This window comes from Heliconius melpomene, chromosome 5, assembly GCF_056956725.1.
Source record: "Heliconius melpomene rosina isolate 202511_hmr_F chromosome 5, ASM5695672v1, whole genome shotgun sequence".
NCBI lineage: Eukaryota > Metazoa > Arthropoda > Insecta > Lepidoptera > Nymphalidae > Heliconius > Heliconius melpomene.
In genome coordinates this window covers 7,469,205-7,485,522 of record NC_140393.1, presented here as the reverse complement: position 1 = coordinate 7,485,522, position 16,318 = coordinate 7,469,205, and the positions used below count along the sequence as shown (strand labels likewise).

General features: G+C 34.1%; 2 protein-coding genes across 2 annotated transcripts; one reads left to right on the top strand and one right to left on the bottom strand.

The window, feature by feature from the left end:
- Window positions 1-277: 277 nt before the first annotated feature.
- LOC146539149 (cytidine deaminase-like) lies at window positions 278-1,452 on the top strand. Its single transcript, XM_085185445.1, has 2 exons — window positions 278-436; window positions 964-1,452. The coding sequence occupies exons 1-2, from the start codon at window positions 400-402 to the stop codon at window positions 1,380-1,382; spliced, it is 456 nt and encodes a 151-aa protein (XP_085041571.1). The 5' UTR covers window positions 278-399; the 3' UTR covers window positions 1,383-1,452.
- On the bottom strand, window positions 1,438-15,795 carry LOC146539148 (serine/threonine-protein kinase mTor-like). Its single transcript, XM_085185435.1, has 11 exons — window positions 15,290-15,795; window positions 14,437-15,204; window positions 11,702-14,271; window positions 11,315-11,481; window positions 9,841-10,126; window positions 7,998-9,739; window positions 7,755-7,914; window positions 6,416-6,631; window positions 5,295-5,666; window positions 3,419-3,733; window positions 1,438-3,038 (listed from the first exon to the last, which is right to left on the bottom strand). Exons 1-11 carry the CDS (start codon window positions 15,510-15,512, stop codon window positions 2,607-2,609), a joined length of 7,251 nt encoding a protein of 2,416 aa, XP_085041561.1. The 5' UTR covers window positions 15,513-15,795; the 3' UTR covers window positions 1,438-2,606.
- Window positions 15,796-16,318: the final 523 nt, after the last annotated feature.

Genomic DNA, 16,318 nt, shown 5'->3' with positions numbered 1-16,318 from the left:
TTTCACAATTGCATTTGTAGCGAATAAATTGAGGGCGCTGATATAGCGTATTAACAATTGATATTTATAAATAATATTAATACTTGTGCAATACCCCTACACACTTAATAATTTTTATAAAGCTAGTTGCTTAAATTAGAGAACTGAATCAAAACCGTAACATTAGTATAAAAATCAGTATTTTAAAGGAATTAATAAAAAGTTATAGGTACCCATAAAATATGGAAACATAGGTCACAAGGGTGGAGAGACTTTCAAGCTTCAATCACGAGAACCGGAGTATCTAATCAACAATCATTAACCATAATCAGTCCTCCGCTCACCGCATCGGGAGTCGCACGCCTCTCGCATTTTGCAATCGACACGCGAACTTCACAACAACACAACAAATACGCGTCCATGGATAATTTTGAAATAGTTGATTTTAATTCATTAAGTGAGTCTATTTATTATTATCTAAAAGCAAACAGTATTTTATATCATAGTTTTTACAGTGACAGATTTTAACATCAACTTCCTTTACAAATTATCGATATTTACGTAGATGCCGTGATCTTGCAAAATAAAGAGGAAATCTATTTATATTGGCGCGTATTACTTGACTTTGGCCTAGTTGTAGTTTGTAAATTATAGAGATAATAACATACCTAATAGTTAAAAAAATAGAGACCGTGCGTCCGTATTGGACTTAATTAAACCTACTGTAAAAAAAAATTATAAGAATGAAATAAAAAAAAAAACAGAAATTTTTAAACATTTTAAAATATTTACCAAATTCATTATACTGTTTTTAAAAAAAACATACATTTAAAATTTAATTCTAATAAGTTATAGAACAATAATTTAGTGTTGAATTAATTTAATTATCACCTATTACCTATCACAACGCCCGGAAGGTCGACCCTCTTATCTAGTTTAGTCTTGATTAAGACGTCGTTAATCAATTGACGCTTTAATTTTCAGGCGAAGTAGTGAAAAATTTAATTCGAGAAGCGACGGAGATACGAAAACGCGCGTACTGTCCGTACTCTAATTTCCCCGTGGGGGCTGCTGTATTGACCGAGGAGGATAGCAGAGTGTACACAGGATGTAATATAGAGAGTTCGACACTGGCGCCTAGTATTTGCGCGGAGAGAGCGGCCATACCTAAGGCGGTTTGCGATGGGTACCTGAAGTTTAGTATGGTAGCAGTGGTTGCGCATCAAAAGGATAGCTTTACAGCGCCGTGCGGCGTGTGTCGTCAGACACTTAGCGAGTTCCGAGGTTCCGCCGGGGACATCGACGTGTACCTCGCCAAGCCCACCATGGATAGAGTCTTGTGTACCAAATTGTCTAACTTACTACCGCTCTCGTTCGTCAGCTACCAACAGGACAGTATTTGAAATGAGTGATCTTTTCACTTATGAATTGACATGTGATAGGTTTGAACAAAATATATTTATAGTTTAAAAAGTAATCTTTATTTAATACATTTAACACTTAACCTACGTATTATAGAACAGCTGTCGCACAATATTTACGCTTCAGAGAAATTGAAATGCCATACGTTAATAACAATAGGAAAAGCAATAATAATAAAAGACTAGGAGTACAAAAGGGAAACCCCCGCTGATGTAAATGATGAAATAACATAAAATCTTTTTAGAGTATTTATTATGTATACAAGGATTCATATATAATTAAAGGTCCGTATTTATAAATCGCTCTCAAATCTGAAATTGTGTTGAGATGTCGTTTTTATTCTTAGCTATGTTATTTATAAAAAAAACGAGAACCTTTTAAGATCGATCTCAGAGTCGAAAGCGGTATATATATACGGGGCTGAGTCTTGTAAGTAGCAAACAGTACTTTAAGTAAGTACTCAGTACCTTATGAAATATGATTGTATCCACATAAGAGTTTTCACTCAAACACTTAAGCCTTTAATATTATCTTGAATAAAATATGAAAATTACAACTTACGAGTAGCATGCTGATATGAACTAAAATCAATATACATATATGTACATATATAAAAGAGCACATACATGTTTATTAAATGTTTGTTTATATAAAACAAGCTTAACTCAAATTAGACAGTTTTGAAACAAATATTCTTTGTCACTATTATAATAATATGTTCTACGAAACAAAAACAATTCATCAAATACAAAATTAAATATAACATGTATTGTGATGTTTTTAAAGATACGATTAACAAAGCGATAATTATAACGATAATGAACGAAAAATATAATCTTAAACAAAAAACACTACACGACTATATGTAATACATTTTGTACAATGTAAACTCTATATAACATCACTTGACGTAACGACGGACTCTTTGAAGCCTTAAAATTTCGGCAACGTCCAAAACAATTCCTGTCGAGGCCATATAAACCAAAAATGCTAAAAAGGGTGCGGTATACATTTCTTAATTACGTTGTACTTGAAAATTATAACTAACTATATATATGTATAAAATACTCTATGTATTTTATGTTTGATAAATTTGTAATGATACAAAGTTAAAATCGCCCTTTTCAACAAAAACACTCAATAAAATACAGTTCTTTAGTGATTTATATAAAGTTTACACAATAACGATACACTTGAAATATACTTCACCAAAACGGACACCACCCCATATAACACTGGCACAAATTCTCATTATTAGTAGCTATTTTAATCAATAAATCCACCTGCTTCGGGACACTCACGACCGCTTCCACATTCGGGAAGTCACGACCGGTGAGCTTATCACGAATACGATTTAATATTGCTAGAGCACGTTTGTTCAAATTAGATTCAGGCGGCATTTCTAAAGATTCATAATGTAAATTTCTGCTGCGGCTAGGTAGAGAATATGGCGAATCTATATCTGAGGAGAAGGTAGATTCAGTGATGGAGTGTTGCTCGTTGTCGATTAACCTCCAATTTAGTAGTGGATCGTAGACGAACGCTTCTAGGACCGCCATTACACTGTCTCGGTGTTTGTGTAAGACGTGCATTACTGACTCGCATGTGAAGCGGTACGTGCCTTCTATACCTGTCACCTGGTTGGTATAAATGAAAAAAATATTAATTTGCATATAATAGAAAAACTCTTGTTTTGTTTAATAAAGTCTTCGCATTGTAATTAATTATGAATAATGTTTTTTGTTGTCATATTTTTCAATCTTATTTAAGTTAGTTAAAATGATAGTTTGAGCGGTCTACAGGAGTAACAGGAGAACGTTACGGTACTTAGAAAGGGTCAAAATTCTTCAAAAGTTATCAATGACTAAACCAAATAGCTCTAAACTCTGCAGTTAAGTATTAATATACACACATATATATATATATATATATATATATATATATATATATATATATATATATATATATATATATATATATACACATAATTAAGAAAAACTACACAAATCATACATACTTCCATAGCATTAATAAGCATCCGAGTCAACCTAAACGGTATCTTCTCCGGGAAACGCTCTCTAGTTTGGGTCACCTCGAAGCAATCTCCGAAATCTATATGCAACACTTTGCCAGTGACTCTATGCAACATTATATTAGAGGGATGTCTGTCTCCAAGTCCCAAAATATATCCCACCATACTCATTACTGCTAATGACCGCGTGTAGTTAGTACGTCGCTCAAACCATGCTTCCGCTGAAGGACTTTTTAGCCAAAGGAGCCTTGCTAGGTCATTTCCTGGCGTTTGGGATAGCGTGTATTCGAATATTTCCACCTGAAAATATTCTTATATAGAGACTTTGGTTTTACATTTAATAGTAACAACTGTATAGTCTGGCAAATATGTTATTGATAATGGGAAGCACGCGCGGCAAATTGCGCAGAAAGCGTATTTTGATGTCTGCACATAGACACCCGCTCACGCCGGACCGATTCCCCATAAGGGCTCGCGGGGAATCGTTGCGGGGTGTGACCGGGCTACGGTACAGTCGAGTGCAACGCTATCAGTTCATTACTATGAAATATGAATATAATATCATATGATAGCATCATATATGCGGAATGGCGTAGTAGAGCATATTTATCTAGTAATATTATAAAAATTAGTAAAAAACACCAAAGCAACATGCAAAATGAAGATATGGTAAATTGAAAAATTAAATAAAAAACTGAATTAAATTATTATAATGAGGCCACATACAAATCTTCTCAATCCAAATTCAATAAAAAAAGTTAAATTTAAAAAGTAAAAAGTAATATAAAACAAGCAAACAAATACAAGATTTTGGCGTTAGGCAACATGCAAAATCAACTTATGGGTAAGTAAAAAATTTTTTAAATAATGGAAATAGAGGTCTTAACAAATAAATGATGTTAATAAATTATATCTCCAAATTAAATCAAAATTTTATTACCGTTTTATTTAAAACGTTAATTAATGCATGCAAGAAAGTAAAAAATAAAAATTAACAAATAATAAAGCAAATAATCAAAACGGTAAAAGGCATTTTTGTTTACAATTAATTATATTCTTGTTTGAACAATATAATGTGAGCTCAATAGTACCTTTAAAGATGTGTGGGTGCGAATTTCCTGTAAGGACGTAGCGCTCACACTGACGCACAGTAACTTGTATGGCAAAGGGATACCTCACTCTCATTTTTTTTTCCCCAAAATTTATTTAAATAATTTACCCAATATTTTTTTTATATATATATAATCTTAAATATTGCCACATATTTCTTTATCCATATTGCATTGTATATAAGCTTGTATTATGCATACTGAATGTTTATGTTGTACATAAGTGTGTATATATATATATATATATATATATATATATATATATATATATATATATAAATATCATGTGCCATTAGATATATAAGCAGAAGCTTAGAATTGATTAATTATTTATTGACAAAAAAAAATGATTATACTTTTCGGGCTAGTCTTGATTTTATTCTCGACAACAATGTATGGAACAGCTGATTATTTTTCGATATTTACGTATCCTCATAAAATTTTCGTTTTGTATAATTAACTACAACATAAACATGATAGACAGATATTTTAATTATCGTATAGGTAAATGTGATTTGCTAAGCGTGGGGTAAAACAACATAACAGGGTAACACTGATCGAACGTTCTCTGCGCATAGTATACTGCGCAATTTGCCGCGCGTGCTTCCCATTATCAATAACATATTTGCCAGACTATACATATATTAAATTCAAATATAATAAATAAATATTGAGTTGGGACTAAAATATGGCAATATACAAATAACAATAGATTTAATATAAAATAAAATTATTTATAATAATTTACAAACCTTGTGTTTCAACATCAATTTCTGATAATCGGAGGCCATTCCCAACATAATTTGTTGTTCCTTAGTCAACGCTAGCTTATTGGACTTCTTGTCTCTGTAATCACTTACTAAGTTATACAGCGTATCGCATTGAGGCACCCATCCGATCAACCCTGAGTTAGGAGAAAGGGGTATAACAGCATATCTTTGTATGGCTAAGTCGTGTCTATTAGTGCTAGGATCGGCCTGAAGTAAAGTATTAACAAGTCCGAATAGTTGCATCACTCTTTCATCCTGGCGGAGATCCTCGTGTCCTTTTAGAAGGAACATATACTGTTTGCCGTCGGAACCTTGAATCGTGAGTCGACGTGGCCTTTGTTTTGATTTAATTACCTATAATGGAATGGAATTTTAACCAATTAAATAACACGTTAAAGTCATGATGACAACGTAGTAAAGTAGTAGTAAAGTTACATAAAAAAATGCATGTGTTTAACATTTTGAAATATCAAATCTTTCTATATATTTCACAATCATGAAGCATTTAGGATACGTATGACTCTACAATCTACATACAATGCTTTTATGTTCATACTCGTGAGAATTTTGTATTTAAGTTACATCTGTGGTGACACAGTTTAGAGTATAAGTATCGGCTTAGTGGTATTCGCCAGTCAATCGCTCGCAAACCCTGTCCCCAGACACACGCTTGCTTAAATTGTTATCTAATAACGTGAAATATAACTATTACTGAATTAATTGTTTCATTGATATACACCAAGTAGAAAAATATAAATTAGGTTCCGTCACCGAAGGTGCTGTAACTAAATTATTAGTAGCACATATAGTAGTATAGTCTTCTAAGTTCTATAACTTATTTAACAATCTATTTGTAAGAAATAGAAGAAAAACAAAATTGTAACATGAAAATGTTTTCAATTCAGCTTACTGGCGAAATGTATGACAATACCATATGTATGTACATCAATTAACGGCCAGCAGTGCATCTGCAGTTCCTCCAGTGTTACACTGGGTCGTGGGCGGCAGTGATCACTCACCATCAGATGACCCATAGGCTCGTTTGTCTTGTATTTTTCCATAAAAAACGGACCCGACCGCTACGAGGTCTTCAGGTAGCTAACCTGCAAATGCGTATCGATCCTCGCAATCCTGATGACCGGATGATGCGGCACGTACGAGCCGGGCACCGCCAGCTGCAGGTCGCGCGCGGCGTGCAGGCGCCGACTCACGTACTGCAGCTCGAGCGCCGCGGGCGAGCGCACCTGCGCGCCGATACGGCGCACCACGTGGCAGTACACGTCCCAAGCTGAGTTCAGGTAGCGCTCTGATGATGTCTCCTGGAGTGTTGGATTGTGTCATTTTTGCTTTCAAAACAAGGTGGTTAATAGGCGGTAAGAATAGGTTATATCATGAGAAGAAATGAATGTAAATCTGTATGCGGTCAATTTATCTAACTAAATCCGCAAATAATAAACACACAGTATGACAGGCTAGTACTAGTGATAATATCATAACGAGAATGAAAAAGAACGTAATCAGGTAGTTTTAGGTTCGTCGAAAGAATTATTGATGACGGATGGGAAAAAAAATTAAGCAAGAGTGAGTAGAAAGAGACAGGGCGAATGCGGATTAGGTGAAAAGCAAGACAACACTAAGGAAAACATGTATGAAGACAGTGGAAAAGGCAAAAGAAGTATCCTTATTAACATTGTCGGATGTGAAAATCAGCAACTTTACAGGAGAGCCCGTCAAAGTTTTAAATGTTTACTTTTTCTTTTATATACGGCCGTAGAATTGAAAATCTACATATGTTTAATATTAAAGCTGGAGATGATATTTAATATTGAGACAATGTTGATGACTGTGGTTTAGGTGGTATTTGGTGCTCCGTTCCCTTTGGCTTTGCCACTAAGGATAAAGCGTCAAGCTAATAAGAAAAAATACATAAAATATTGAAGTTCATATTTTAATTTTTAAGCACCAATAGTATAGAAGATTGCTGTTAATACGAATATTAATAGTTATATTTTCTAATTCCATCAAGGGTTTATTTTTATTTTTATCAGCTTCAAGCTGTATCCCGCACACAACAAGGTAGGCAGAGAGAACCTAGTGTAACTCCGTTCCCCACTTTCTGCCGAATTCTGGAGGCATCGCCTAATGACTGGCAGAACTCAACGCCGCACTTTGCCTCGACACCAGAGCGAAGAAATAGAAATATAAATTTAAATAAATATTTCATTTTCTCGAGTGGGGATTGCGCCGATCCCTTGCGCCACGACTGGCCTCTTGGACTTGGACTGGGTTTGTTAGATATTCGCATATTATAATTATTATACAATATATACAAATAAGATATCTAAAAATATTCCATAAAGAGTGAAATATTGTATTAAAGTAAGCTCGTATTGGTCTTTTATAACGAATAAATATTTCAAAACCTTAGAATGTAATAGAAACCTTGTAAAGTTCACACCATCTCTGCGCTTCTTGTAAATCTCGCCCGTACATTTGTAGAAACGAAACTTCCTTCAAGGTTTCTGGTGGACGATCCAACATAGCGTGCATTTTATCCAGCGTCCTGAACATTCCTCTGTAATCTTTTTCACTGTAATATAATCTGAAATAGAAAAAATAATAAAAACCACCTTGTCACTATTTAGAAAATTTACGTAATTAGGAGAAATAGAAAAAAGGCACTACCTAGAAGCATCATCAAGAGCCGTATACACTTGATCGTGCCACAACATCGCTACTTTGATTAATTCTTCAGATATAATAGCAGCTTCATTTACCAATCTTTGTGAATGAGAACTCATAGTTTTCAATATATAATTTGCTGCCGCCTTCCTCGTCACGAACGAAGATTTTGTCGCTACAGTCAATGGGTATACTAGCGCCTGGGGATGTAACTTTCCAATATCTATTAACAGGATGTGTACAAGCTTTGCGACTAAGCTTCTTGGCGAATCTATTCTAGCTATTAGTTGTGGTATCACTTGCAGCCATATCTTAACATCAATTTGTCTGATCCCTTCAAATAAAGCGTCGTAAATGGCCGGATGATGTCCATGGTCGAACCACAGCGTGAGAAGTCTTAGAGTGTCTTGAAGAGAACTACCATTTGATAAACTTATAGATTTAAAGAATCCTTCAATTGCAGGTATAGTGTAGGTGTTAATAAATTCTGCTCTTGATATCTTTTTCTCGCCAGAACCGCCGGCCGTACTACTTTCGGATATATTGTCCTGTTGCTTATAGAATAATACAGTTTCGAAATTCATGCACGCCCAGGCATGACACGCTTTGTACCAGTCTGGGGCATAAAAAGTGGCAGAGGTGTAATTTCTCAAAATTTCAGGGATTGATAATTCATTTACCTCTTGTAACGATTCGCACCAAGATCCAAGTTTAAGATGACAGCGAGCGAGAAGTCTACACTGGTCTTCATTTTCCGGTTCAGAGTTATCGACGAGTCTTTGTAAGACGTCGTAGGCGTAGCGTTTATTTCCAGCGTGCCACAAAATTTTACTATAAGCTAATACAATTCTTGGATCTTGAACACGTAATAGTACATCTGGATTAGTGGCTGGATCGCATCCTAGTATTGACAGTACTATTTTGTGGGCCTGATTAATAGCTCCTGTCTTTCTACACAGTGACGCAAACTTTAGCCATGTTTGGAAATCTTCTCGGGGAGTCAAAACGAGACTCCGTATTTGAAGCATTTTTCGCCAATCTTCAACTACACGTTGACCACCTTGAAGTCTATTCCACCATGTCCTATGAATAATGCCTCGTCTTTCTTCGACTAGTTTGTAAGTCACTACTTCTTCTAGTTCAGTCAGTAACTGAGCATTTACTAGAGCACCATAAGCTCTCTGATAGTTTTCTCCTACTACAGCAGATAGCTCCGCATCTAACAAATTTCTGGCAGTATCTACAAAATGTCTTGACTCCGACCACTGTCCATCATGGATCGATAATATTGCTCTGTAAAAAGCACCATCTTGCGTGTCTTCAGGCATACAATCCACATATTTCTTCATAGAGTCCCACTCTTGTAAGCCCCACGACGCAGCTGCAGCTATTTTAGCAGATTTCTTTTTAATGTCATCTGCCATTGAATCCCATTGTTCTGTAGTCATGGTGTAGAGCTTTCTCCATTCTCCCATTGCTTCTAAGCAACGCATCATTCCCATTTTCGAATCGAAATCTTGTGGATCTACCTCCAACTTCTTACTGTAAAGGTCCAATGCCTGATCCCAATTATGTAATTTCTCATACCAACGAACGTGCACATTTAGTGAACAATCGCCGCTCTTTTTCTGCATTATTACTTTTTCTAGTAAGCCATTGGCTGATTCTTTTTGTTGTAACTTATTATTTATATGAATTAAAGCCTCGACGACCTGCGTCGAGGGATTTCTTTTATATTCTTCTTCCTGTACGAATAAAATTAAAAATAATAAACTTTTTTAAAGATAAATTCCTAAAATAATTTTAAAAAACATATTAAATCAATAAAATTTTAAGTCGAAGTTACCTTGTAATAAAGAGCTTTAGCATACGCTCTACACGTAATAGCTGTATCACCGAGAAGTTTAATGGATATAGGTAAGGCACCCTTTTCACAATGTTCTAAAAATTCAGCCAGATTTAAAACAGCTAGGGCCACTTCAGGCACGTCAGGCACTGAGAGTGCCTTTTCTAAGGCCACCACTAATTCAGCCCGAGGATGGTCGCCAAGTTCAGTCCAACATGACATAAATGCAGCATTAAATAAATCACTGGCTAATTGCGGGTAGTTCTGTGCTAAACTGGAGCATGCCCTGTTGTAAAGATACATATTTTCATTTAATATACTTTTTTATAAAAAAAATCGATGTTTTTTTTATAAAAATTGTCAGCGAAAATAATACACACACTACAGTTAACAGTGAGGCGGGTTTCGCCTAAGATTTTAGAATCTTTTTATTATACACACGTTATCCCGCAAGTAGCAGGATATGCAGAGATAATATACCGTTAAAACACTCCGTTTTCACTTTGATAATCTATATATATAAAAGGACTTGTCCTCACTGACTGAGGTAAGACGCGCGCACAGCCGTAACCGCTGTTGGTAGAAACTTGAAATTTGGACAGATGTTTACTTTTGTAATCTGGACATCCACTAAGAAGGGATTTTAAAAAAATTTAAACCTGAAGGGGCGAAATAGGGGTTGAAAGTTTGTATGGAAATAAATTTAAATCGGCACCGATTCTTATAAAATTTGAAATTCAGACTTTTAAAAGTATTTAATTGTACACGTGTTTCATGGTTTTCGAGAATTCTTTCCATAAGGGTGCAAATAAGGGGTTGAAAGTTTGTATGGAAAAATTCTTAAATGGCCACCGATTTTTATAAAATTTGAAATTTAGACTCTTAAAAATATTTAATTGAACATGTGTTTCATGGTTTTCTAGAATTCACCCCCTAATGGTGCAAATAAGGGGTTGAAAGTTTGTTTGAAAAAATTTTTAAAACGCCACCGATTTTTATAAAATTTGAAATTTAGACTCTTAAAAATATTTCATTGAACACATGTTTCATGGTTTATTAGAAATCACCCCTAAATACGTAAGCGAAGCTGCGCGCGTCCGCTAGTGATATATAAAATTTATCATTACAGTCTGAAGATTTTATTGTAGAGATAATTAGGAAGGACTTTCCTAACTTAGTGTTACGCATTTTGTAACAAAAAAAAATATTGAAAATTGTAAGGTGATATTTCATCGATTTTTATTTCACATGTATATAGAACACACATTCATGATTGAATGTATTAACCTCTTAACTCTTGGCAATATAATAAAAGTATTATATGTATGCGGGCGAAGCCGCGAGTGGACCGCTAGTTCTAAATAAAAAGGAAATTATCTTTTCTTATAGATAAGGAATGAAAAACATATCTAATGATTTCAATAAAAAAAAATCTCTACACTACATTATTATATTTCAAAACAAATCGACTTACCGTATAGCTGGGCTATTAGACTCAGTAAGGAATCCGACACTGAGTTGACGCAACCACTCCAACCAGTCCTCTTTTGATATTAAGTTGTTAACTAACCAACATTTTCGTAGTTTATCCACATTAAGGGATAGCTTTTGAATCGGTTGCAGATCACCGCTAGTAACAACCTGTAACCCAAATTATTTTTAATAATATATCAAATTTAGGCAATATAAAACCTTCATACTTATTTAAAAGGAGAACTTGAACCAACATCTTATATGTCAAAATGATTATGAACCTATCATTATTTTTTTATATGCAACAACAGTATGATATATATTTATCAATATGATGGGCAATCAATATAATACAAAAATACTAAATCATTTTTTGAAGGAAACTTACATCTGTTTTTTGATTTCGCAGTCGCAATCTAGTTTCATCTAAATAATCATCATCCGAAGCTAAAGTTGAGATAACTTGTAAACGAGTCACCAAAACAATATAATTTGGACATTGAATTTTATATTTAGACAATATCCTATCTATAGAAGGTATGTAATCTATATACTCGCGGCCCAATTGAACAATTAGGGCACACAGTGTGTCCATAGCTGTTTGTCTCAAAGCCGGACTATTTTCCAAAACCTTCGCCAAAGCCTGTATCAGCATCGCGGAATACGGTTTAAAATACAAATACATAGACAAGTGTTCTATTGTCTTCATTGCTAATATCGATATCGATGTCGGTATATTCCGCCCATCAAAAAGTCCCGTTATTGCTGGAACTACAGATAGTAGAACATCATCTAAATTATTTTCGAATTTTTGTATGGTCAACAATAGTTTTTGTGTTAGAATTCTATCCTTGCTGTTGTCACATTTAAGAACTCTTAATATATTTGGTAATATTTTTCTTAGATATATTTTGAACTCTGTACCAATAGCCACTGTTATGTGCTCGACGAGTAGTATAAGCGTGTGCTGAATCTGGCTATCAGGAGTCCAATATTCCCTAATTAAATCAAATATATCTTCCAAATATGCTCGAATATGTATTTTTACAACAGATATTATAAGTGCTAATTGGGTGAACAAAAATTCTCTAAAATTTTGATTGTCAGTGGTACGTATTACATACAAGAGACTGGGTGTCACACGTGAAATGTACGGCACGCACTTAATGCCTAACGTTTGAAATATGTACGTAACTGAATGAACAACACTAATGTGGTGCTGAGACAGCAATGGGTCTCTCAAGATACGCATTAAAGACGTAACCGCTATCGCTGGATAAAACTCATCTAAAACCAAAGGTGACATACTCACGAGCATTTCACTTACACTTGTGTCAATATTATCATGACTATCCATGACTGGTATCAGTGTAGAGACTGTTTGGAAATCAATGTGGCCCTGATTAATTCTGTGCTTGTATGGATCTAGTGCACCTAGCAAACCTAATACACGAATTGCTTCCCGTCTATCTCTTGAATTATGCTCAGTTTTTATTAAATTAAGTAGCATATCCATGAGATTAGGGTACTCCATGTACGGTGTAACAACATATCCAATTGAGCTTATCACTTGTCCGAAAGACCACAGAGCTATACTCCTTTTCTCGAGTTGGTTAGGATCAGACAATATATCGAGTTGTATAGATATTAATTCTGGCAACCATTGGATTAATGCATTGCCTCCACTGTTGACTTCTGCTAGATCCCCTATGGCCTTCAATATTATACAAATCATGACAGAATTGCTGTCACTTTCCTTCAATTTAGGTACAAGCACTTTTAGTATAGTATCTACAAATTGTCGCGTCAACCTTGGTGCGTGACATATAAGGTTGTTGACCATACGTAGAGACTGCTCTTTATTACGTGTTGATTCCGAATATTGGAGTTCCATTAGAATTTGAACAAATAGTTGTCGTAAAGCGGGCGTTGTGTAGCTTGGGTTTACATTGCTCAGTCTTCCGGCCACACACAGTGCTAATTCACTTACTTCACTATTTGAATCATTGATGGCCACAAATAGGCAACTAAGATGTTCTTCCACAGCCAAATACTTGTCAAATACAGGGTTAGTAAATATTTCCAGTACTCGGTACCGTACTTCGTGATCAAAGTCAGAACGGCCAATTGATAACAGCTTACCCAGAGACTCGTCTATTAACGCATTCAGGGTTCGCGAGTTTGAGTATGCACATCTTTCAATAGCTTTTATAAGTAATTTTGCCACAGTTTTTATTGTTTCTAGTCGAATATCTTGTTGTTCACTTTGTAAATAATAATCTGTACATCTTCTTATGAAAGACATAAGTGTATTATTCCATTCAAAATCAAATGTTCCAAGAGTGTGCAATGCTAGGACCAATTTAACAGCATCATGTGGCTCAACTAACAGGGCTGTGGATAACATTACAACTGGAGAATCTGAACTATTGGATACATAAGGTTTTTTCCGTAATATTAATGACAGAATATTTAGTAATCTGTCTGTTATTTCCTTTTTCAAAGATGGTACATTATGACTGAGTTCCTTAAAGCAAGTTGTCAATTGTGGGCTCAAACCCGTTGCACACATTGGATCTAAAAGTTCTTTTATTTCATTTGCTATACATTCTTTCATAGCTATTCCTAGTAACGTAACACAGTTGAATAATGGAGTTTCGTTACCATTTTTCTTTTTTGGAACATCTTTTAATGGGAGTGTGACTTTAATTATTTCTATAATTCTTGGTAGATACTGTCGAATATCATCTTCAACTGCAATACAAATCAGGCCTAATGTAATAAAAGCCATTGCCTTTTCTTTTTCCCTACCTCTAAGAAATGTGATAAGATGATTTATTGTTGATTTTAGATGTTTTTTTGTAAATGCTTCCTTGTTGAATGCTGCTAATCTTGGTATTATTAGCAGTAGCATTTGGTGAACACTAGTAGATCTTGATATTTGTTGAGCCATGACCTCTGTAAATTTAATACTTTAAATATGAATTACTGTCACCTAAGTTCTTGTTATAAAAGATGAAAATTAAAACATAATATAAAAGAACCTTGCAAGAAATTGAACCTGAAGTTCACCAGTACCTTTCATTTGAGAGAGCTTTAAATTTAGGAAATTAAAGAACTTACCAAGAGATATTTTTTCATATTTTTCGGCCATCAGTTTTTTACATATAGAAGACTCAGTTATGTTGACAGATTGAGTTTTATCATCTGAGTAATTATGGTATCCAGATAAATTACCTATAGGATTAAAATTGGCCATTTCATCTAATATTTCCTGCTCAGAGTCAAGTTTTTGCATAAGCTTTGTGTACTTTTTTTCCCAACTTGCATTAGAACACCTGAGAAGTTCATTTAAAATCAAGAGCGCACCATGAACATGATCATCCCTACTTAATATTCTTTCTCTTGCCATTTGGTCAGCAAACGCTGCTATGGCTTCCTCATAACTTTGTATATACCAATGAGCTTTGTTGCTTTGTTCTGGAATTTCTCTTTTTGATGTAACAACAAAAGCTGCTCTTATAGCTTTAGCTGCTGCTTCTCTTATTTGCTCTTTAGGATCACGCAAAGCAAGCATTATATAGTTAAAGAATCCATTAATATGCTGAAAAAAATATGTAGGCATAGCTATTGCTAGTTCTCTTAAAATAAAGCAAGCTGATAAACGTTTGGATTCATTTCTTTCTTCAGCTAACCATTCAAATGCTCTTTTTATTTCTGATTCAAGAAATTCTGCCCTCTTAATGCCTAATGATGCTGCTATCCTACCCATCGTTTTTGCAGCTAATTCCAGAATATTATTATCAGTTGAAGGAAATATATTTCTTATATACTGGGCATATCGAATTACTCTCGTCTTATTAGCTTCAGAATCTCCACTTACTAAACATACTGGAAATACAAATATATAAAAGTAAGTAAGTATCATAACAAATTTCTCCATACAACATATGGGAACAATATAAAAACTACATACCAATAATTAAAATTCCTGCTTTCTTGTCATTATTATCATAACTCGAAGTAAGGAGATGAATTTGTTGATTCAATTCATCAAGTATCTGTGTAGCAGCTTCCTGTGTCATTTCTCTTAGATCTGTTTTTACAAAATGCAGAAGTTCCCGTATCGACTTATGTCTGGTCTCAGTATGCCGAGATTTTAGACCCGATATTAATTCTAATACTGTATTGTTCGTCATCTTTATTTGTTGATATTACTAGAAAATACTAATTAAAATATATTTTATACCATATATAGATATAGGAAAATCTCTTGATGCACTACATATTTACAATATTATGTGTTTTTTTATTTCACATGAATTATTATAGCAATTTATAGGAACTGCATAATACTCAAATCCATTTATGATTTAAGCAAATAAAAAACATAAACAAATTGAAAACATGCGGCCATCGATTTTTTAAATTTATATTATTGCCACAGAGTGAAGAGCATAGATAATTAGCCCATTATATTCTACTATACCGGTACTGCGGTACGATACGCTAGCATGCCGTATGTACCGTATTGTTGAGGAGGACAATAGATATATGGCTAAAATTTCAAGACATTAGATTAAATTACATTAAATTTATTTTGCGTCGCTAACTTATGTACAATACTTATAACAGTGTCACTAGATTTTCATTAAATTGTACTCTTGGATAGTTTTTAATCTTAATTCTTGGCAAAATAAACATAATTACAACAACAAATAAATTATTATATAGTTTTAAACTAATCTGTAAAAATAAGAAAATATAATATTGTAATTAATTTTATTATAATTACATCTAATGCAAAAAATATTTTAAAGATAAATTGTTAATGAAAATACATTTTAAGAATGCATACGGTGAGCAATATTAAAAAAAAATAATTTTGTTCACTTATACAGAGACAGAGTATCAATAAATTGTTTTGTTTAGGTTGCATGAGGATGACGCGTGTATTTTCAATACTTTCTCGTCATCTATTCAAAAGTACAAACGTCAAATAGCC

What these genes read in the sequence shown, in the direction of transcription:
- LOC146539149 (XM_085185445.1), top strand. Translation starts at nt 400, where the DNA reads ATGGATAATTTTGAAATAGTTGATTTTAATTCATTAA. An exon ending in AGTTGATTTTAATTCATTAA is followed by an intron (nt 437 to 963) that starts GTGAGTCTATTT and finishes TTTAATTTTCAG; the next exon opens with GCGAAGTAGTGAAAAATTTA.
- LOC146539148 (XM_085185435.1), bottom strand. Translation starts at nt 15,512, where the DNA reads ATGACGAACAATACAGTATTAGAATTAATATCGGGTCTAAAATCTCGG. An exon ending in TCTAATAGCCCAGCTATACG is followed by an intron (nt 10,127 to 11,314) that starts GTAAGTCGATTT and finishes TCTTTACAACAG; the next exon opens with GGCATGCTCCAGTTTAGCAC. An exon ending in CTAAAGCTCTTTATTACAAG is followed by an intron (nt 9,740 to 9,840) that starts GTAACTTCGACT and finishes TTATTCGTACAG; the next exon opens with GAAGAAGAATATAAAAGAAA.